Below are 21,781 nucleotides of genomic sequence, written 5' to 3'. Positions count from 1 at the left end.
GTATTATCTACTATCTAGATATACATTGCATACAATTAAGCTTTTGATTAATTTCATAAGCACATTTTCACGTATAACACCGTCCTTTCATGGAACACTAATGTTCCAATATTTGTGCAGCTCATGTTCCAATATTAGTATATATTCAACATATATGGCTCCTATTTTTTTTTCCCTTCGCCAACCTATGCTGTAGTTGCAAAACCTTTCTTTTGGAAGGTTTTTTAATGTAGAAAGGCAAAAAAATGTCATTGTTCTACTAGGCTCTTGACCAATAATCCCCCTTAAACGGGTTTTTAATGTAAAAAGATAATACAAAGGATTCATCCGTTAAAAGAAAAAAGTTGATACTTTTATTGAATGACTATTATTGAAGGATTTGTGGAAGTATGTGATAGTCTTCGAAGTAAATCAATTTGGAGAAAGCACCAACTCTAAGGCTGTGTTTGGTTCTGAGTTGGTTCTGAGAACAAGACAAGACAAAATACTAAAAACAAAACACAAAGGACAGAGACAACAAAAATTAGTATTCTTGTATTTTGTTTAGTAATAAACTAAAACAAATTATGAATGTTCAATTTATTCTTATTTTTTTATTCAAAAATTTGAAAAAAATATATAATAATAAAAATTATAATTATAAAAAATAAAAAATAAATATTATCTCTTATTAGTATCTCAGTATCATTCCTTTCAAGATGGACACAAAATACATTAATTTAATATCTTTGAATATAATATCTCTGTTCATATTTCATCTGTCAAACACGATTTTGTGTCTATGTTCCTGTCTCAATGTCGCTTGTAAACAAACGCAGCCTAAGTTACAACATCGAAAGTGTTACCAAAACCCCCACTTGCGTTTGGTGAATGACTGAATGCAGTCCCACGGAGCAAAACCTCGACACATCCTCCCACCTTCAAATTGGGAAGACATTACAAGTTAGAGGCCCAATAGCCAGCCCACTTTTTAAGTCACACACCATGGAGTGTGAATGTCCCTGAGCTGTTCAATTGTGTCCTTTGAATACTATTTGAGAGGTTAATTTGATAATACACAAGCTCAATAAAGAACAGATGTGCAACTGGAAACTTGGTCAACATCAAAGATCCACATTCACAGGAACATCGTATATAATGTCATCATCTAAACCTAGACTGCTGAAGTTGCAGATTGCAATAAAATTGCTTTGACTGACACAAATGAATAGTACAGAACTATATGATGTTGTATGTTACAGTTAAGATCATCGGAGGTACAAAGGAGAGTGATTTTGGTTAAACTCAGCTACATTAGTTACTTGGGGAAAGGTGCTCTATCTTCTCTCCGCTTTTAGTATTCGTTCAGCACCTCACCAGATTGGTGTCACTTGACAGCACCAAAAGTTGAAACAACCGACAGTGAGACTACTACGTATCAACGTAATCAACTGCATGCTCTCTCATGTCGCACCTCAACAAGAAGCATAATTTACTTCAAAATTTAACTAGAATACATCACAACTATAATTTTACTAGAAATTATTTTTTAAATGGTTTTTTAATTGGTGTAATTCACCAAAATAGGTGACTGGAGTGATGTGTAAAGATATGTGCTGGTCTGCTTTATGCACCTTTCGAAGAGCCAGAAAGCAGCCACATGTAGTAGACAAAACGCATACCACTTTCCGCAATCTCCGAAATACAGAAAAAGACAAAAAAAAATAAAGATTGCTTTTCGCACCCTACGAAAACCTCAGGGAAACTACACATGTAACGAGTTACTTTTCACAACTTGAGAAATGTCTCTCATATCAGATAAGGTTACATTTCGCAAACTGCTAAAAGATTGGCCTATATCCGTTTAATACACCTTGCAAGCCCATTTTAGTGGAATTTACTAGCTTGGCAAGGTGGTGAGTAATAGATACGACACCAAGGCCTCAAGGGCCTGGTTCAAACTCCACCCATTATTGGCCGAGGCAGTATGTGATTGACAAATCAGTTTGCCTCATATAAAGCCACAGGGTTGATTCCCACTCCCAGCAATAGCTGGATTTAGTGTGTGTGGGTGGGTGGAGATGTGTGTGTGAGTGTGTATGTCCAAAAAAAAAAATCCACCCATTGAAATTTTGGAGTTATTTCAAAATTTCCCACCAAGGCATCCTCTAGTGCACCTGTAAACTAGCGGGTCAATGACCGATTTCGTTGACCAATTCACAGTCGCTTCAATGCAAAACGACCAATTTTTACTTGATTTTGACCAAGTTGAACGGGTCAATTACATATCTGGCCTAATGGATAATCCAAACCTATCAATGGTTTTCTCGGACGAACCGGTCAGTCCATTCCAATTTTGATAACTATGTAATTTAAGAGTTATTCAACTCTCTTTATAAATTTCAAAAAAAAAGGGGACAACCTAGTATGCAAACATTAATGCAGAATCCAAAGAACGGTCATACCTAAAGGGTATAATGTAACCAGCTTAATCTAATAATTACACTAGTGACTGATTTTACAATATAAACCCGTGACCTTGAAGTTACATGAAAACAAACTCAACTATTATTCCAAAGCTTCCCTTCTCATGACTTTCAAAAAAATAAGATAAAATAAAATTACTAATGCATTGGAAACTTAAAATTCTTATTTTCCATACAAAACTTCCAATTTTAGCTCCTTTAAAGAGTAGGATTATTGTCCATGACCAAGAAAGAAGAATAAAAGTAGGGGTATGGGATTATCCTATGGTTAGCTATTAAAAGAAAAACAAAAAGATAAAAAACAAAATGCAGACCATTGTGTCTAGTGTCAAACTATTCCATAAGAAGAAAACTAGAGTTCAAGAGTCATGAAATGACACATCAATTCTGCCTCTGATAACTATAGAAGCATTGCTACTGGGAGAAAAGGGAAAAACTGACATTTTAAACTCAACTTCTATCCAACTCCAATTCTTGGCATAAGGCAGCAAGCCTAAGATAGCAAAGGCAATCCCACAGTGGCAGCAAAATCTATCTAAATTGGTTCTTGCTTAGACCGGATCGATGCTCAAGTCTGAAAATATGTTGAAGTGGTATCGCCAACGAAGAAAAAGAAAAAAGGGTTAAGAATTGAGGCTTCTTACCTAGCAAACAAACTAAAATTCATCTCTGGGCTGTTTATCACCTTTGCTGAGCGAGAAAAGCCACTGAAACATTTGATATATACTGCCAGAGGATGGCTCCTGCTTCGGATTACAGACTGTATCATAGTCATGCTTCTGATGAGGTGCAACTATTTTTTCCTGCAAACAGAAAGATCATGAAAATCAGATCCATAGACTGACTATTCCGAACTAATATTGCATATCAAACTTCTTACACATTAGACAGTGGGATTGTGCTAATACCTTGAAGACCTCAAATGAACAGAAATCAGAACCATCACAACCCTGTGTACAATAGCATTAGAAAGAAGAAACAGAACACATTACTGATGGATAACAGCATAAAAGGATTTTAAGCTATCAAAAGTAAGATACTTGAACTTCTGAACCACAGTCAGATATTCACATAAGAACAGCTAGAAAAAATCAAGACTAGCATTTTAATTTACATAATCTTCACATGAACGGAATAAACTTACAGGCATTGGAATGGGGTGTTCATTGTGCAGCACTTGCACAAAGTGCTTGCTTTTAGATTTGTCTTGAGCCGGACAACTATACAATATCAGCATGTTATTGCCTGCAAATGGGGCTAGAGTGCTACCCCTCCAGGTTCTTTTCTGTGGAGGCTTTGGAGGGAGCTGCAAAGGTTGCTCCTTCTGAATTTTTTTAAACTCTACATTGTCAACAGCTATTAGACAATAGTAGTTGCACCAAAACACACTTAAAAAATATATATAGTAATTCAGTCATATTTATTTATGTCAAATTGTAACGGATATTAAAGCCTCACCGGATCCATCAAGAAATAAACCAAGCAGACACGAAAATGGAATTATAGTTTCCGCATGTGCAAACCGAAGTCTTGCCTTTTCAAAGCTTCCAGGAGGGCGTCTTTCTACAGAAGTAATCAGTTAAGTGTAAATGAGTGCAGAAAACAAATGCTTCCAAGTTCACATATTCAGCAAACAATCTTCAAAAGAAGCCACCATTGCATTTATAAAGAAATAATAATTTGCCATTAACTAATTCCAACCAAAGGGATGAGAAATAGATTTAAGAAGACCACATGCTAGAAGAGTACGCCAAATACAACAGTATTGGGTTATGGGTACATGCTTTATGTGGTTATGAGCAAGAAGCTGAAGATTTAAACGAAAGACCAACAGTTAAAGATTTATTGGAAACAAATATTAAATCTTTTAAGGATAAATAAATTCTTAAAGAGAAGATATATGTGATCAACAAAAGGCAAGCAAATGGAAGATATTGAAGTCCAATGGTCAAACACCACATAAAGTATTAATTGGAGCAATTAAAGTAACCAAAGAAGCAAGAAAGAAATAATCTATTCATTGAAGATGTGACATTCAGTGGCCAACATTTGTGTTAATCAGGAACCAGAATAATCTCATATTGAACAAAAAGCACCAACATATACATCAAGATAAAAGAGTACCCAAAGGTATAAATGAAATGGAAGGGAATCACTGTCATTATGGTGACCAAATTGTAAAGAAGAGGAAGGTAATTTCTTCATACTATATTAATTACAAAGAAACATTAGTTGTCCATATTGAAGAAGGGGATAACAGCTAGAGAAGGTATACATATGGAAAGAATGCATGATCAAGAACAATTACAGTGGAACGGGTAAGAGGAATTATTTTGAGCAAAAGGAAAAACCAAAGCAAAGCCATAGCTAGCCAGGGGTGCAAAAATTGAACACTCCCTGACCGCATTTGAAGGCGATTTATGTAAAGCCAAGACACATGAACGAGAGAGAAATCTGAGCCACCATTGCAATGTACCAATGATACACAATGCACGTACGTACAAGTGAAGCCACCAAGAAATTATGTCAATACGCTAAGAACTGTTCAAAGAACGTCATTTCTTATATCATTATTCTTATTTCCACTGTAAATTCAATAGTGTCTTAGCGTTAAGACTTGAGTGAGTTGCTTGGTAAAGACAATAGTGTCCTCAAGTTGTGTAAAATTGCCCAAAGGTAGAGCCAAAGGTGAGTGAAACCTAGTGGTGAAGGAAAGACCAAGAATGCTCATAGGTAACCATAAGTGAGTAAAGCTTAGTGATGAAGGGAGGCATCTATTGTAAGGTAGTATACCTTTTGTAACGCATCATCCCAAAGACGGTGGAGACTAGATGTAAGCTTTACCCCGGTGGCTGAACCAGGATACGCATCACATGCAAGCTTCTCTCTTCCATCACTCTATCCTATGTGTGCATTATATTTACTTTTTTATATATTAACCCCAATAAAAGCTTGCTGTTTACTCTAATAATCAAATGCTTTTCAATTTTTCACGTTCTTGTATTTTGAGTACAAAATTTAGGAGAATTGTTCTGAATTCTGACTGAGCTACTCTAGCAGAATTTTTAGTGCACGGAAAGTTTTTAAATTTCCTAGGACTTGATTAACCTTTCTCAAATTCCCTGGTACCATCAAAAGCTATTTTTGAAAAATCTTTAATATATGAAATATGATTACCTAAAGAGACTCATCCATACATAAATCTCATAGCCTCAAAAGTTTCATTTAATGAATATGCCATGCACAAGAAGATATAATACACACTTAACATTACAGTATCTGAAGTACCTTCTTCAGCTTGAATAGCTTGTTCCATAGACTGCACAACATCTTCAAGTAATGGCAATCCCATTCTATAGTTGAGCGAGTTTCCATAACCCTTAAGGATATAAGCCTCCAAGTCATCTGTCCACTCCAGCAACATAATCTATTTACACAAGAATGAGCATTTTAAGAATTCATGGCATCCAAACAGCAACGAAAAAGGTGCAGCGAAATGTTAACATGGTTGTTGTAGAAATAGGAAAAATAAGCTAATTTTTTCATGCCCATTCAACAATAGCAACTTTCTGGGCATTCAAACTTCAGTTTAACAGCAAAACCACCTTAATGGAATCTGTAGTTTCATTTCGAGATCAATAAAAGGCGGAAAAACCATATCAAGATATCAAAGTTTCATTTTATTATCTTCAGTTTGATTTCTCTTTTGGTGCATTGTTGTTTGTGTCATTTTTGTTCGTTAGTTCTAATCTATCCTAATTTACATACAAATAAAGAAAAAGTAGATCATTAGGTCACAAAATAGACTCACAGCATCACTACAAACGTACCTCAGAAGGGCCAAAAAGACTACATGCTTGATTGGTAATGTCTAATAAGGATGCTTCCTGTCAGATAAACACAAATTAGGTAATAGAACAATAATAAGGGAATCAAACTCTATAGCATCAATAAGATTTTCCTTTTCTTCTGATAAAAACATCAAAGATTATATATAAACTCAGAAAGAAAAAGATGGCGAAAACCAACAGCAGAAGAGAATGAAGAAATGTTACCTGTTTACACAAAAACCAAAGAGATGATATATCCTGCCTCGTAAAATTCAGTCCATAGCGCCCAATTAATGCAGATGTGATTTCATTCAATACAGGTTCTTTAAGTTTATTAACAGCGGGTTCCTGCTTCTCCCTGAAATGCTGGCCCCATAATTCAAAAAAGTTATACAAACATACTATTGGGCAAAAAGGATAACAAAGCACAATAGATACCATCAAACATCTATTTTGAAATTTGTTGTCCAACTTGCTTGAACATTTAAAAATATGAAGTATGCTGCCAATTGTTTACCTCAGGTGGCCTTCAAAATACAAAACCTTCATGTTCAATTTAATAGCCATTCCATGTGGCAAAACTAAAATGTATCATACTGGCTATGAGCCTATGATTTCATAAGTTTAATAAACATGTAAGGATTTGCAATAGAAGTACTCATGAAAAATCAATCAAAATTGAAGGCTGCATCATACCTTGTAGTTATGACAACAATCATGAAATCTCAGCATGATGTCGCTAGCACGGCTTTCACTTATAACAGAAAACGCTCGATGTTTCCCAGGTCCAAGGCTACCATTTCCACTAAAAAGCCCCATCCCAAATGCTACCGCACTGGCCGAGGCTCGAGGAACCTATGATACAGAGAAGAATATGCATAAGCATATTTTATAATAAAAAAAGAAACATCTCTATGTCTTATAATCTAGTTCATCTTGCAGTGTTACTACAACTAATAGTCAAAACAACATAAATAGGACTTCCCTCCCCTCCCCCACCCCCCCCCCCCCGCGCGGGGCCCTCTTCTCCTCTTTTGAGCATCGGATCCCACATTTCCTAAAAGCCCCAAAACTACTCCTGGTGTACATAGACTAATAGAATGAACAAGACTTTTAAAATGACAAGTTCTACCCAGACAAAAATGTTAAGATAAACTCACCTGAGTTGCCCTTATTGTATATATGTTTGGATGGTACTCTTCATCAAACAAACTTGGAAACTTTTCTCTAATTTTGAGTCCAAGATCATATAATTCTTCCTCTCCTTTGCTAATCAACTCACCACCCTTGAGCCTTCCTTGCCAAGGAGATTTCCATCCATCTAGCCAGGAAGGAACTCTTTCCAAATGCAAATTTCGCCTTCTGGCATCCTTTATAAGATCTTCCAACCGTAACGACAAATTATCTAACTCTCTTATCCTTTTCTTTGTAGGAGAACGAGTTCCATGCCTTGCCTGGGTACATAAAGTAGCATTTTAATCCATCTGTACATTAGCTCAATACCCTCAATCACAACAAGCTGGACATTCCATATAAAGATTAACCCTTTACTCGACAATGTTGAACGATTTTAAAGCAAACAACATAAAAAGCTAAGAACACAAATGTAAGAACTACTATTATAAAACCAATATTCAAATGCAACATCCTTCATCATAATTGATAAATGAAACCATTATTCTCACATTGCTGAGAAAATTACCACAAGATTTAAGTGAGTTGGAACACATCCTTCAGGAACTTTAGAAGGTATAAAATTACCGTTTGCAATTTCTTTTACAGCACCATACCTGGAAAACAAAATTCAGCAAGAAAATTTAATCAATCTCATTTGACAAGATCAACACATATGCAACAAAAACGAATTGGTAAAGCGAATTGCCTTTAAATACAAAACGCTGATCAAAATCAAACAAAAATAGATACCCTAATATGTTTCATTTTCAAATATCAACACATAAAAGAGCGATTTAGAAATTGTGATTGGGAATTGAGAGAGAGACCTGGAAACAGTGGAGAGATGCTTGCGAACATCGAAAGCTTCTTCGGCGTTGAAGCAGTTGAACGCAGAAAAGAATATTACCATTAACAAAGCTACGATAGGCTTCTTCATTCTCTTTGATTGCACTCTGCAAAACCCACCACCCACTGAATAAACAAACCTCCTTCTACGTGAAAAAAAAAAAAAAGAAAAGCACAGGGAGACAATGAGAATACTAAACAATGTGAATAATTGACATATTGGATGATCAATATGTGGATGGAGTGAAGTTTTTTTTTTATTTTATCGGTCAATTTTAGAATCCATTGTTCACACAATTTATTGTAACAAAACCGGAAAAAAAAATTGGAACAAACCGGACCTGTTATTTTTCAAATTTTGAACCAAACCAAAACCTTTTTCTTGTGCATTCCAAATTCCAAAGTCAAATAATTTTAAGCCGGTTTATAATGGTTCAGAACCGGTTATACCAGTAGACCGGATGATCCCATATTGACAAATTCCCAACAGTAGAAAAAAGATTTGAAAACAAACACAGGCAGAAGCAGAAGAACGAAAAAAGTTCAACCCAAGAGAATCAGAACAGAATCGTGATGAGAAGAAAGAAGAGAGGAATTCTTGTGATATAAGAAACAAGGAAATGAATTCAAAGACTTAGGGCTTGTTTGGGTGAGCTTTTGAAAAAAGATCTTTTTTCGAGTTATCTTTTTTTAAAAGATCTTATAGAGAAGTAAAAGTAATTTTATGTTTGGATATTTCATGTAAAAAGGTCTTTTTATCTATCAATTATGTTTGGGTATCACAATATAAAAGTACTTTTTTGTTCATTTATTACACGAAAAACATCTTTTTTTTAAGAAAAAAAGATCTTTTAAAAAAAGATGTAAATTACAGCTTCTCAAAAAAGATCTTTTTTTGATTTTACTAGTGCTTTTACTTTTACTACTAGAAATTTGCCAAATACGTTAAAAAATAAAAAAAGATCTTTTTTCATTTAAAAAAGATCTTTTTTTAACAAAATAATAGCGCCCAAACATGCACTTAGAATTGAGAACAGAATTACTGAAAATCAATACACACAAAAAAACATACACAAAAGTTCAACCCATCAGCAACGAATTCAGAATCACAAAAAATTTCAACACAGACTTCTTCTAATCAAGTATTCAACAACGAAAACTCAAAATACGAAAACAAAAAACTCGGCATCTAAACCCAGAAAATCTAAGAACAGGAAAACTAAGCAAAGAATCCAAACTCAGCATCCAAACTGAATTCAGAATCACATCAACAACTCCAACTCAGAACGCAACTCAACTCAGACTCTAGTACACAAACTCAACTCAGAATCTTAGAAATTGAAACTGAAGAAGCAGTGGCTTACTGGAGACACGAGGGAGGAACGGCTGTGACAGAGTGAGCTTGGACAGAGAGTGAGCTCGGAAGAGGATCAGTTCGCGACGGCGAGGCTTCGGGCAGAGATTCACGGAGAGAGGACGCGCTTGAAGAGGATCGAGCAACCGCTCGCGACCGACGAAAACGGGGCCGAAGAGCAACGGTTTGCGACGGCGAGGAGAAGATTCCACGGCGGCAGAGAGGGACGTTCGCACTTCGCCGTGAGAGGGATCGAAGCCGGAGACGGGCTCAACGACGAGGACAGAGACACGAGTTCAGGGCGGCCGACGACGACGAGGACAGAAGCGGGCTTGACGACGGCGACGCCAACAGCAGCTCCGAGCAGAGGGGTCGCTGGCGGCGCTGGAGTGAGAGAGAGGGGTATTCACTATTTTCGGTTGTGGGAGAGATGGAGGGGGTAGGTATTCTGAGGGTTTTTTTTTTTAATTAAACTCTGAAAACCGCTAAAAACCGGCCGATCAAACCGACTCGATTTTTAAAACACTGCCTTTTATAATAAATTTTAAATATTTAAAATTTTATAATTTTTATACTTCTAAACTTAAAATTAATTATTTAAATTTTTTTAGCATTTAGAGAATATTTTTTCATACATTTTGTTACATATTGACTAAACTTTGGTATAATATTAGTTATTCGATTTTATGGTATTTTTCAAAATCTCTATATTCACCAATGTTCTGAAAACCGGACCGGACCGGCCGGTCGAACCGGTCCGACCGTGAACCGACAGCTTAAACGGTTCGGTTTACTAACAAAAACCGCTATTTTAAAAACCGGATACGAACCGCTGAACCGGCCAAGAACCGGTCGGTCAGACCGGATCGGAACCCGGCCGGTTTATAAGAAACGACGCCGTTTCCTTCTTTCGTTGAATGAAAAGGTTGCACGCGTTTCTCCCCCAGCCCCATTCCTTTCTCCAACTCTTCCCTTCAGCAAATGCCCTAGCTCCACCAAAGAAAGAAACCCTAGCCTCCACCAATCTTGTCGCCGTCTGTCGGAGTGGGAAACTGCTGCTGCCGCCTCCGTTGCACTCAAGAACTTCCGTCTTCGTGCTATCGGCGTTCGCTACTTCGATCTCACCAACCCCTGTTCGCTCTCCATCCCCTGTTCGCTCTCACGAATCGCCTGGTCGCCGTCGTCCGCGCGCTCAACAGCTCTTCGTCGTCCGTCGAAGGTCAATACTCACTGCTAGTGGCTTGTTCTTTGTGTTTTTTTTTATTGTCTGTTCAGAAATCAAACCCTCTTCGTGCTTGTTCATCGATGGTCAGTGATAGTCGTTTCTAGTGCTTTTGTTTTCATTGCTTGATGATTATTGATTAAGTGATGCGTTGCTGTTTTCTTTTTTTACTTTGTGCTTGTTCTTAGTTGATTGGCTTTGCTCACTACTCTGGCTTGTTCTGGCCTGCTCTTGATTGATTAACTCTGTTACTGGCTTATTGATTGATGATAAATTGCTACTGATAAGCTGTTACTGTTTTGTTAGGGATAAATTGTTACTGTTACTTATAAATTGTTAGGGATTAGCTGTTACTGTTTTGTTATGTTTGTTGCTTAATGGTAAAATAGAAATCAAATCAAATGTTGTTTGTTGCTGAATGATAATTTTTGTTGCTGAATGCTGTTGGTAGTATTAATTCTGTGCTGCTATTAATTCTTTGGCGGTGCTGCTGCTGTTTTTAATTTTGTGAATGATTTATTAATTTCAATGAAAAATTTGCCACAGATGTTGAGGGACTCTTAAGCTTATATGAAGCTTCACATCTTAGGATTCATGGAGAAGACATATTAGATGAAGCTCTTTGATTCACCTTAAATCCATTGATCTTTGTTGCCTATGTTAGTTAGTGTTTGTTGATGGCCTGGAGTTTTGAGCTGTTTGTTAGATGAGTTTAGTTGTGATAAATTTTGATAACTGTTATATTTTGAGAAGGTTTGGTTCAGTAATTAGGTTGAGCTTGAGTTTAGATTGTGATAAATTTTGATAATTGTTATGTTTTGAGAAGGTTTGATTCGGTGATTAGGTTGAACTTAATTGTAGAAGAGGTCTTGCTACTCAGTTGTAAGATTGTACAGTATTAACTTATTAAATGATTAGAATTGCATTTTGTTTGAACAAAATTGCATTTTGTTTGAATAGTGTTGACCTATTGAATAGTATTCAATGATTGGAATTGCATTTTGTTATAGATGGTGGTGATTTTCTTATGGAATGACTAAGTTTGTATTACACTACAAGTATGTGTTAGGCGTTTATTTATAATTTATTTATTATTTTATTATTAAACGGTTTTTTCGGTTAGACCACGGTTGAACCGGTTGAACCGATAAATCAGTGAACCAATAACTAAGACGGTTCGATGAGCGGTCCGATTTTCAAAACCTTGATATTCACGATAACCGTGTAGACGTACTGTCAATACACAAAAGATGTATTGTTCAGCTCCAAAATTTTAAAAAACAAAAATCTAATAACCGAGTATTATCCTAAAATTTAGTCAATATCTAAAAAAATTAGTTATAACCTTTTACCACCATAACAAATACTTCATAAAAAAATTTATTGATTTTTTTAAAAAATTAATATATTTAAAACAGAAATACTAAGTATTCAGGTCTTTTGAGTAATCAAATTTAATCAAATTATTAAAAATAAAAACCACTTCCACACCTCTCTTTCTCTCTCTACTTTAACGATCGTCCATCTTCCTTCTCTTCCTCCTCCTCTTACGTTCCTTCTTCCTTCTTCAATGTCGGCGTTACTACTACCCCCACCGTCGTCGTTGCCGCCACCACCATCTTCTTCTTTTTTCTACTTTAACGTCATCATCGCTACTGCCATCGCCATCATCGCTACTGCCATCGCCATCATCATTGTCATTACCAAGATTTTGAAAACCGGACCGATTATCAAACCGTTTTAGTCACGGATTCATTGGTTTATTGATCCAATCGGTCTAACCGTAATTTAACCAGAAAAACCATTATAATAAAATAATAAATAAATTATAAACATCTTAAATATTTTCAAATTTAAAACCGTACGTAAAATATCACCAACTAAATGTAATTAATTAATCATCAAAATATGCAATAACTTGCTGCAAATTTGTTGACAATTAACATAATTATACTTCCATTAAAAATAGCTAGATTGAATTACAATGCACAAGTTAAAGATAAAGGATTCTGTCTTAATGTAGCTAAGTCAAAAAATAAAACAAAAAATGAGTGTTGCACAATAAACATACAACAGAGCCCAAAACAAACACACAACACAACAGAGGCTGAAACAAAAACACAATAAAGCCTGAAACAAAAAGAATCCAACACGGAGGAGGGATAGAAAGTCCGCCGAGATCAAGAACAGGGACAGTGCAACCAAACAATGAAAACAGAATTTTGTTTATATAACAAAACAATCACTAATTGCAAATTTTTTCTTCATAAGAACAGAACAATGAAAACATGAAGCATATAATAAAATCAAAAGATCACCAATTGCAAATCTTTTAATAAGAACAGAAGTTAGAACAGTGAAAAATGAAGAAAGATTAGTAGTTTTCAACCCAATTTTAACAAAGCTCATCACAATGATTAACAACAAAAAAAAAAGCAATGAAGGAACAGTGAATCAATAACATAGGCAGTGCAAATTCAAGAAACTTTAATAAAATTTAACTACAGAAACAGACAGTAAAGCAGTAATAGAGTTATCAATTTAAAATTTATCATCAAATACATTTAGTGAGCAAAACCAATCAACCAAGTACTGACTGGGCATTCGGAAAAAAAAAATCAAAAGAACATTTAAATCTCAGCAAAAACACAACAACAATAGGAACATTTAAAACAAAGCAACCCAAAAAAAAATCTAAAAATCACCATTGCTGAAAACAATGATTTGATCCGTGTATGCAAGAATTAAAAGCTAAGCTTACAAGAAAGTGAAGAATACCAAAACCAAAGAACCTTCAATCACAGCTTAAATCAAGAACAGAAAATCACAACAAAAACAAAAAAATTAGAAGTAACAGAAGAACAACAGAACAACAATCCAAGAACAATTAGCAAATTAACAAATTCACAATAACAGTTAAAATTCACCAGAAGAACACTAATGGAAGTGGAATCATCATGCTAATACGTTTTCTGCAAAGATGCTATTTGTGCAGCTAAAATTTCCTAATTACTAAGATCCAATTATTCTAATTTCACATGCAATCAACTTACTAAGTTTCTAAAAGCTAGAAATTATAAAACCAACCAGAAATACGGTTAAAACATTTCATCAAACATGTTGAGTGCGGTAAAATTAAAACAAAAATAAGAGAATTCAAAGCTTAATATCAATGTGATAGAGAAGAGAACATAACTATTGTAACTTTAATTCAGTCTATGAAATAATCCAAACCACTACCAAATCAAATAGTTACTTATTGTAATAGAAATCAGAAGTTGCAGAGTTTGAAGAAGAGTATTGGTGTTGTGCGAGTGTATTGTCTGGTGGCGGGTTTAGGGAACTGACGGCGGCGACAAAAGAGAGCAGTTCCACGGCTAGATGGAGCGCGCAGGTTGGTCGCAGTGTTTGAAGCAGAGCAACGTGGCTTCCAGACGAACACGAATCCGAACTCGAACGGGGAACGACGAGTGAACGCGAACAGTGAACGCCGAGCGAACGTGAACGGCGAAGAACGCGAACGAAGACGACAGCTGAACGAAGACGCGAACGTGAACGGCAAACAAACGGCGACGGAAGCGCGGCTGAGCAGACAAATACGCCGGACGCCGAGCTCGAGGAAGCAGCCGCGATCGGTGACAGCGAACAGGGGACTTGGATCACGAGGGAAGCTAGATAGACGGACGGATGGAAAACTTTGAGTGCGACGGACTCGGCAGTATGCCACTCCTTGCGGCGGTGGTGTAGGCTTTCAGTGCTAGGGTTTTTTGGCTGGGGTTGTGTGATTTGATTTCTTTCTGAATGAAAGAAAGAAAGAAAGGGGGGAAAGGGAGAAAGAAACGAAGGGGCTTCCGTTTTTTGTGTAAACCGGGCGGGTCTCGGTCCGGTCCAACCTGTCGGTTTTTATCCGGTTCAATGGTTTTTTATCGGTTTTCTAAACGACGATTTTACATGTCTGACCGGATCACTAATGTTATCGGTTTGTGGTTGAATTGGTCCGACCAAACGGTCCGGTCCAATTTTCAAAACATTGGTCGTGACCGTCACTTCTGTCTTCTTCTTGTTATATTTTTGTTGTTATTGTTTAATTTTTTTTGTCTTTTTCTCTTCATCCTTCTTTATTATTATCGTCATTATTGTCGTCTTCATCTTCTTCTTCTCCTGTAAATACTCAGAAAACTAAAGCACATAAATTTTGATGCACAACATACAAATTTTGTGTGCTATGTGCAAAAATTTATATACTATACCAATAAAATACACGCAACATATAAATTTTGGTGCACAGCACAAAAATCTTGATTCATAGTATAAATAAAAGTCCAGCCCAAATATTCATAATTTCTAATATCTAAAAATAAGTGAATTAGTAGAACGGTTTTATCTAAATAAATTCAGTGACCAATAGAAATTTTACATTAAAATGCAATCTCAATATTATAAACTTGATGTTTCTAATCATGTTGAATTAAGTAATTTGTGCACAATTTTTGAGTTATGTCAAGGGTTAACGAAGACAGAAAAGTCTTTAACATATCCTTTGATTGATCATTTGATTCGCTTGATATCAACTCTTCCTATTTCAATTGCTACAATGGAGAGATCTTTTCAACTATGAGTCTATGAATATTCTGAAGAATAGACTCAGAAACAAAATGAAAGATGAATTTCTTGTTAATTATCTTTTGATTTACATCAAGAAGAAGATTGATGAAAGATTTGACACAAATTCTATTATCGATAAATTTTATGATTTGAAGAATCAACATGTATCATTTCGTTAGTAAAAAGTATACACATATTTTTTTATTTTAAAATATATTCTCTATCAGTATAGTTCTTTAATGCAACTTACATTATATAATTTATTTGCATAAATCTTACTTTAATATTATATATGTTATTAGTCCCCCCATAATAATATTTCTAGATCCGTCTCTGTGTGCTATGCTTTGAAAATTTGTATGCTATGTTTCCAAAATTTGTATGTTATATGCAAAAATTTGTGTGTTATATCGACAAGTTTGTGTTATGCGTAAAATTTCGTATGTTGTGCTTCGAAAATTTGTATGTTATGCTTCAAAATTTGTGTACTCTCCAACAAAAAATTATGTGTTGCAGAAAATACAAAAAATACAATGTGCACTCTAATTATACGCTAATAAAACACGTGTACACGCATATTATTTTGAGAATTTTTATTATTAATGAACTAACTTAGTTAAACTTAATTTCTAAAAAAATTGTCCATCTAACATCACTCTATTCGAATCGAAATATAAATATTTAGCAATTTATTTATCATTTTACTCTAAAAGAAACGAGCAGATTAGCGATGAGTAGCAATGATGTGTTGTTCAAAGTTCAAACCAAAAGGGAGTGTTGTTTCCTTCTTAACCTGTTGACCCAATATAAAGCCCTATTTTGTCGAGCAAAGACTCGACCAATGAGAATGCAACGCCCAATTCCAAAGGAACCCTGTTGGCCCAGTCCTAGGGAAGTAAACTGTGTTTGGACGAGTCTCTTTCTTTTTTGTTCTTGGACGAGTCTTAAATGGAAGAGTAGAGATTTTTCTTTTTTCGGACGTGAAGAGTAGAGTTAGTTGTTCACTCCCTTGATGAAACTTACGTGCTGTTTTTTTGGTTGGGTTGGGCCCCCTATCACAGGTCGGGCTAAATACCAAAATTACCAAAGAGATTTTCAAGGGAACTCAGGGCTCCTTGCCAAAAAAGGAGATCAAGTTTCTCGCCAGTAGCTTCGTCCTTTTTGGGAGAAGGAGGAAGCACAGAGACAGGTATGACCGATACCACAACCGATGATGCCTCAACAGCAACGTCTTCAGGTGGCACTCCCGAGGAGGAAGTCGGAGCTGTCTGAGGTCTCGAGGTGGAAGACGGACCGACCTGAGCTCCCGCAGACTTTGGATTCTGAGGAGGCTTCTCCTCATCATCCGACTCAGGTGCAAGGACAATCTTCCCGTCCACCACTATGTTGTCTGTGCTGGAGGGAGAGATCAAGGTCAGGAGCCAAGACCTTAATTTGGGCTTCCAGGTTTTCGAACATCTCGTCCATGCGCAAGGCAGCTGTTTCCTGAAACCCGGCTAACTCCTCCTTCAACTTTTCTAGCTCTTCCTCCAGAACTAACCTCTCCCCAAAGACCTAAGTATAACTTTCTTGATACTTTTTTGCCTTTTTCTCGGCCAAGGCAGTAGCAGCTTCCGACCTGTTTGCCCTCTCCCGAGCTCTCTCCAAGTCGGCCTTCAATGTGTCCCTCTCCTTATCCAATTCCGCCTTAGTCTCACTTAGCCTTTCCACATCAGCTCGGGCAGCCACCAAAGCCCCATTTGTGGCCTGGATAGGAGAGCTCTTCATCTCCTTAAATAACTGAGAACAAACCCTCCCCCCCCCCCCACAATGCGAAGTCCTCATCGCGCCAGAGTCTGCAGGTGGTTTTGAATTGCCACATCATCCATGCTCACACGATGATGAGGGAGAAGGTTCTCTTCCCCCCAAGCTAAAGCATCAAAATTTTTGGTATAGATGCTCTCCTCCTCATCAATTTTTTGTTTCTTCGAGGTAGGTTCAGTAGAAGAAGGAGATGGAAGGATGGACTCTGAGGGGATAAGGCGGGAAAGGGGAGTCGAGATGATAACTTTCGGATCGGAAGGATCCGATCCCGACCTCTTCCTAGGCGAAGATCGAACAGGCTTTACGACCTCTTGTTGCAAAGAACCCGCCCCGACCTCTTTCTGTTGCTGAAGACTCCGGGCTACCACAGTCTTCTTGGTGTTTCGAAGAAACTTCATACCTGATTTTGGGGACATATTTTCTACAAAAAATAAAAGGATATATTTAGAAACAGCAAAACTGTCAGTAAAAGAAATTCGACAAGAAAAGGAAAAGGGAGCTACCAAGCTTTGATTTCAAATGGCTGGGATCTCCCAAAATCTTTTTGTATCCAAATGGGGAGGCTGACCCCAGGTATTCAACAAAAGATCTACCACACCCCTCTCTAGGTCATCTAACTCAAACAAGTCGACTTTACGAATTATAAGGTTGTCTTGCCAGTACAGAGGAAAGGGGGTTCTTGACTCTCAAGAAGAAAGAAAGGTCAGGAATCATTGGTAGATCGGACCTTAAAGAAGTAATTTTTGAAATCGTGAAAAGAATCGTCAAAGATAGAAAAAAACCTTCCGACCTTGTACAACTCGGAAGGATATCCATCCCAACTTCTTCGAGGAACTATAAGGTTTTGTTGCAACAAAAAGATAAAAGAAAACATTTAGAGAGGGTTCGACATTTAAATCCCTACACAGCAGCTCGTACATCTTCATAAAGGCCTAGGAATTCAGATGTAGTTAGGTAGGGGTAAGATTACACGACCTAAGAACCTCCATCTCAAAAGGAGTAAAAGAAAGTCGGACGCCTAACTTAGTGAAGAAGCAGTCATAAGCGTAAAAGAAAGGCCGTTCTGAATCTACTAAAGGAGGAAAACACACTCTCTCCTCGGGGTCAAATGGCTCTAATACATACATTCTCTCGACTTTCCTATTCTCACAGATACTATGATGCCTATGGAATTCATCACAATACTCCCTATCGGTCACAGGGACACAGAAAAGAACGGTACTTTCTACCCAAACCAGAAAACTAGGAGGGGCTTTGGTTGACATATTCGTAATAACACGGCGAGACATACAGGCTATACCTACAAATACCAAATAAAGAAGACTATTACTACCAGAAGTCGGACATCCCAAACAAGTCGGGCAAATAAAACAAAGCAATAAAAGAGTGTTCTTCCCAGATATTTTATAGAACAACCAAATGGCACCTCTCCAACATCACGTAGAAGAGGCACCATTAGGGGCAGTACAGTGCACAAAAGATAACAGCTATGATAACACAAACAAAGATTTTTTCAAAAAAAAAAATAAGAGAGTCTTTTAAATCTTTTTGGTAACAAACGTTTTCTCTTCTCAAAATGCTCCGCATCAAAATAAACTTTCACCAAAACAAACAAAAGAAAGGGGCAAAGACAGCAAAGGCAAAACAGCAAGCAAGTCTCACATGATCAGAAAGGAGAGTTTGAAGGAAAGAGAAAATGAGAACCAACCTTGAAGAAGGTTGTAAAAAAAAGGGGAAAGCACATCTAAAAGCAGCATAACACAAACGATCCCCTTCATGCCGGCAAAAGCAAGTAACTCTTTAAACACTGATATTGAGAAATCTCGAAGAAACAAAAATGGACGAAATGACATAGAGGAGCACTTTGGAGAAGTAGGAAGAAAAATAGCCTTTCAGAAATGCAAAAGGAGAAGAAGAGCCGAGAATCCCCCTTTTAAAGGGACAATAAATCAGAAACGGCTCTATCACTCCTCTTTAAGCGTGCGCGAATTCCCAGGATGCCGCGCAGTATTCGACAGTCATTAAAACTCCACCAACATTCAAAAATTCAAAAGACGTCAAGGATATACCGACAAGGTTAAAGCCCGACGTCCACAGCAGAAGTCGCAAAATGCTTGAGCCCGACCTATAAAAGGAATGGACTCAAGTAGGGGCACTGTTCATACCCTGGCTCAACAGATAAAAACCAGGCCCAATAGCGCAAAAGGCCCATCAATAAAGGTAGACTTCATGATAAGCCCGACCTCTTTGAAGAGGTCGGACAATGACATAGAGGTCCAGCTCTACTTGACCTAACAAGTGACTGCATCCTTAAATCTCTCTAACTAACTCTACTTCATCTAGAAGGTAGATCTCAACAAACTCCCAAGATAAAGGGAACGCTTATCTATCAAAAAAGATAGAACTACTACAACAAAAGTGGTGATCTACTCTACTATAAATACACAGAAACCCCAGGTATAATTCACGTTCTACTCTACTAAAAATCTGCCTAAAGTTCATACTAACTTAAGTATCAGAGTCTCTTGCAGGTACCACTCTCCACCTCCTCACGAAAAACTCGGACAGGCGGCACCTCGACACCAAAGAGATCGGCCGCTGCCATCGCAAGGGACTTAGACCTTACGTTCAGGCCCAAATCAACATTTTAACTAACACTCGAAATAATAGTATTGATTAATAATCTTATTCTCTAATCTAATTAAAAATTACAAAGGTGACTATAAAATACTTTCCATGCACAAGAGAGGGAGATTGAACCCTACCACGCACTTAAGTAAAGGAATTAGTAACAGATTAGTTAATGTGAAATCTTTTCTTAATGCTGCAAGTTATACTATAGCAGCCAATTGCTAATAATTTTTCATGCTTTAGAGTATTTGATTACAAAGTATGTCTTTTTGGGTTGGAAAGAAATTGCAATCTGATCTAATATTATTTATCTTTACAGCCTAACGAGTAACGAGTACATTACACTGCCGCCGGTCTAGTGCTCCTTATTTATTTATTTATTTATTCATGGCCATATATAGGATGCATGTCACTTCTCGATTACCTTGATGCATTCCGTTTGCTCCTTTTAGTGATCTTGTTTGGCTCTTAATACATATCAATGAATAAATAAATAAAAATAACCCTGATCTTGATCTATGAGATTATGAAATCAATTCTTAAAGGTAATACTGTAGTTAACAGTAAGAATTTAAAGAAGAATGAAGATTATTTTTTTAGGAAAGAAAAAACTTATAAAAATGTCACGTGTAATGTACATGTTTTTTTTTTTTTAATTTAGTAAAAATCTTCATTTTTTATTCAATTATACTATTCATCAAAGAAATTTTCATATTATAATTGTATCAATCATAATTATAAATTTGTTAAAAAAAAGATAAATAAAAATAAAACATAATTACTATATTTTTAATATATATATATATATATATATATATATATATATATATATATATATGTGAACTTTTCATTGAGTAAATTATTTTTGGTTTATCCTTTAAAGAAGGTTGCATTCTTTAATTTATTTATTAGATACATTATAATTTTTCATTTTACTATGCTTGATAGGAATCATTGATAATATCACAACTTGTTAATCAAATTAATCATATTTTTAAAAATAATTAAATGAGTTAAACATATTTAAAAAAATAAAATAAAATATATAGCCTACTACTTTATTAGTAACTCTATTTATAAATTATGTTATAAAAGAGCGCAGCACTTTTTATTTTACTTAGAACATATATTAGCATTTACCGTTACTATTTTCTATTTAGATATTAATGATATATATATTGATATGTACGTTACAATACATTTATCAATCAGTCACCAAAAAAAAAAAAAATACATTTATCAATCAAGATATTATACTCTAGAAAAATGAATTATTAAACAGCTGCCAATTCCTTAACTTTATCCATTCAATCATTATTGTCATCTACCATGTAACCCTTTACAAGGATCATGATATATGTAGGATTGGTCACAAATTAAAGGACACTCGGTTAGTGTATGCATGATGAGTGAGTCTCTCACCATAAATGTACGTGTTTATAAGAAGATTTTAGATTTAAAAAAAAAAGTATAAGGTAATAATATATTATCTGTCAATTTATTATTAATAATAATTAATTATTATATTTTAAATACAAGTATAAAGAGATACATCCAAAAAATATATATAAAGATACTTTTATTAGACACAGTCATAAAAAAATATTTTTGTTAGATACATTCACAAAAACACTTTTATTAAACACAATTATAAACAAGAGTTAGCTGAAGTTAACAGAAACGCTGTTAGTAACGTAGCAGAATTAATTTAAAAATGGATAAAAATCAAACTCGCTGTTGTAAAATAAAAGATATATATATATATATATATATATATAAAGATGTATAAATAGAAGACTCTAGTATTAAAATAATTAGCTCAATAATAATTTATATATATATAATAATA

At 35.8% G+C, this 21,781-nt stretch overlaps 1 protein-coding gene and 1 long non-coding RNA gene across 6 annotated transcripts; one reads left to right on the top strand and one right to left on the bottom strand.

The window, feature by feature from the left end:
- Nucleotides 1–619: 619 nt before the first annotated feature.
- LOC112782484 (uncharacterized) lies at nt 620–10,158 on the bottom strand. Of its 5 annotated transcripts, none has more exons than XM_072229216.1 (13): nt 9,682–10,112; nt 8,299–8,463; nt 7,998–8,085; nt 7,456–7,749; nt 6,992–7,150; nt 6,521–6,661; nt 6,296–6,352; nt 5,754–5,892; nt 3,924–4,028; nt 3,610–3,806; nt 3,374–3,415; nt 3,110–3,268; nt 620–918 (listed from the first exon to the last, which is right to left on the bottom strand). In XM_072229216.1, exons 2-12 carry the CDS (start codon nt 8,406–8,408, stop codon nt 3,122–3,124), a joined length of 1,479 nt encoding a protein of 492 aa, XP_072085317.1. In that variant the 5' UTR covers nt 8,409–8,463; nt 9,682–10,112; the 3' UTR covers nt 620–918; nt 3,110–3,121. The 5 variants fall into 5 exon arrangements, with proteins under 5 accessions (XP_072085317.1, XP_072085319.1, XP_072085318.1 ...); XM_072229218.1 differs by lacking the exon at nt 620–918 and adding an exon at nt 2,591–3,039 and having other exon boundaries at nt 3,151–3,268; nt 9,682–10,158; XM_072229217.1 differs by lacking the exon at nt 620–918 and adding an exon at nt 2,591–3,039.
- On the top strand, nt 10,108–11,850 carry LOC112782485 (uncharacterized). Its single transcript, XR_003193009.3, has 2 exons — nt 10,108–10,890; nt 11,440–11,850. It is a non-coding gene; the product is annotated as an uncharacterized lncRNA (long non-coding RNA).
- Nucleotides 11,851–21,781: the final 9,931 nt, after the last annotated feature.

The sequence above is a fragment of the Arachis hypogaea genome, chromosome 20 (assembly GCF_003086295.3).
Source record: "Arachis hypogaea cultivar Tifrunner chromosome 20, arahy.Tifrunner.gnm2.J5K5, whole genome shotgun sequence".
Taxonomy (NCBI): domain Eukaryota; kingdom Viridiplantae; phylum Streptophyta; class Magnoliopsida; order Fabales; family Fabaceae; genus Arachis; species Arachis hypogaea.
Note: the sequence above shows the minus strand (reverse complement) of the source record. Positions and strands in the feature narration are given on the sequence as shown.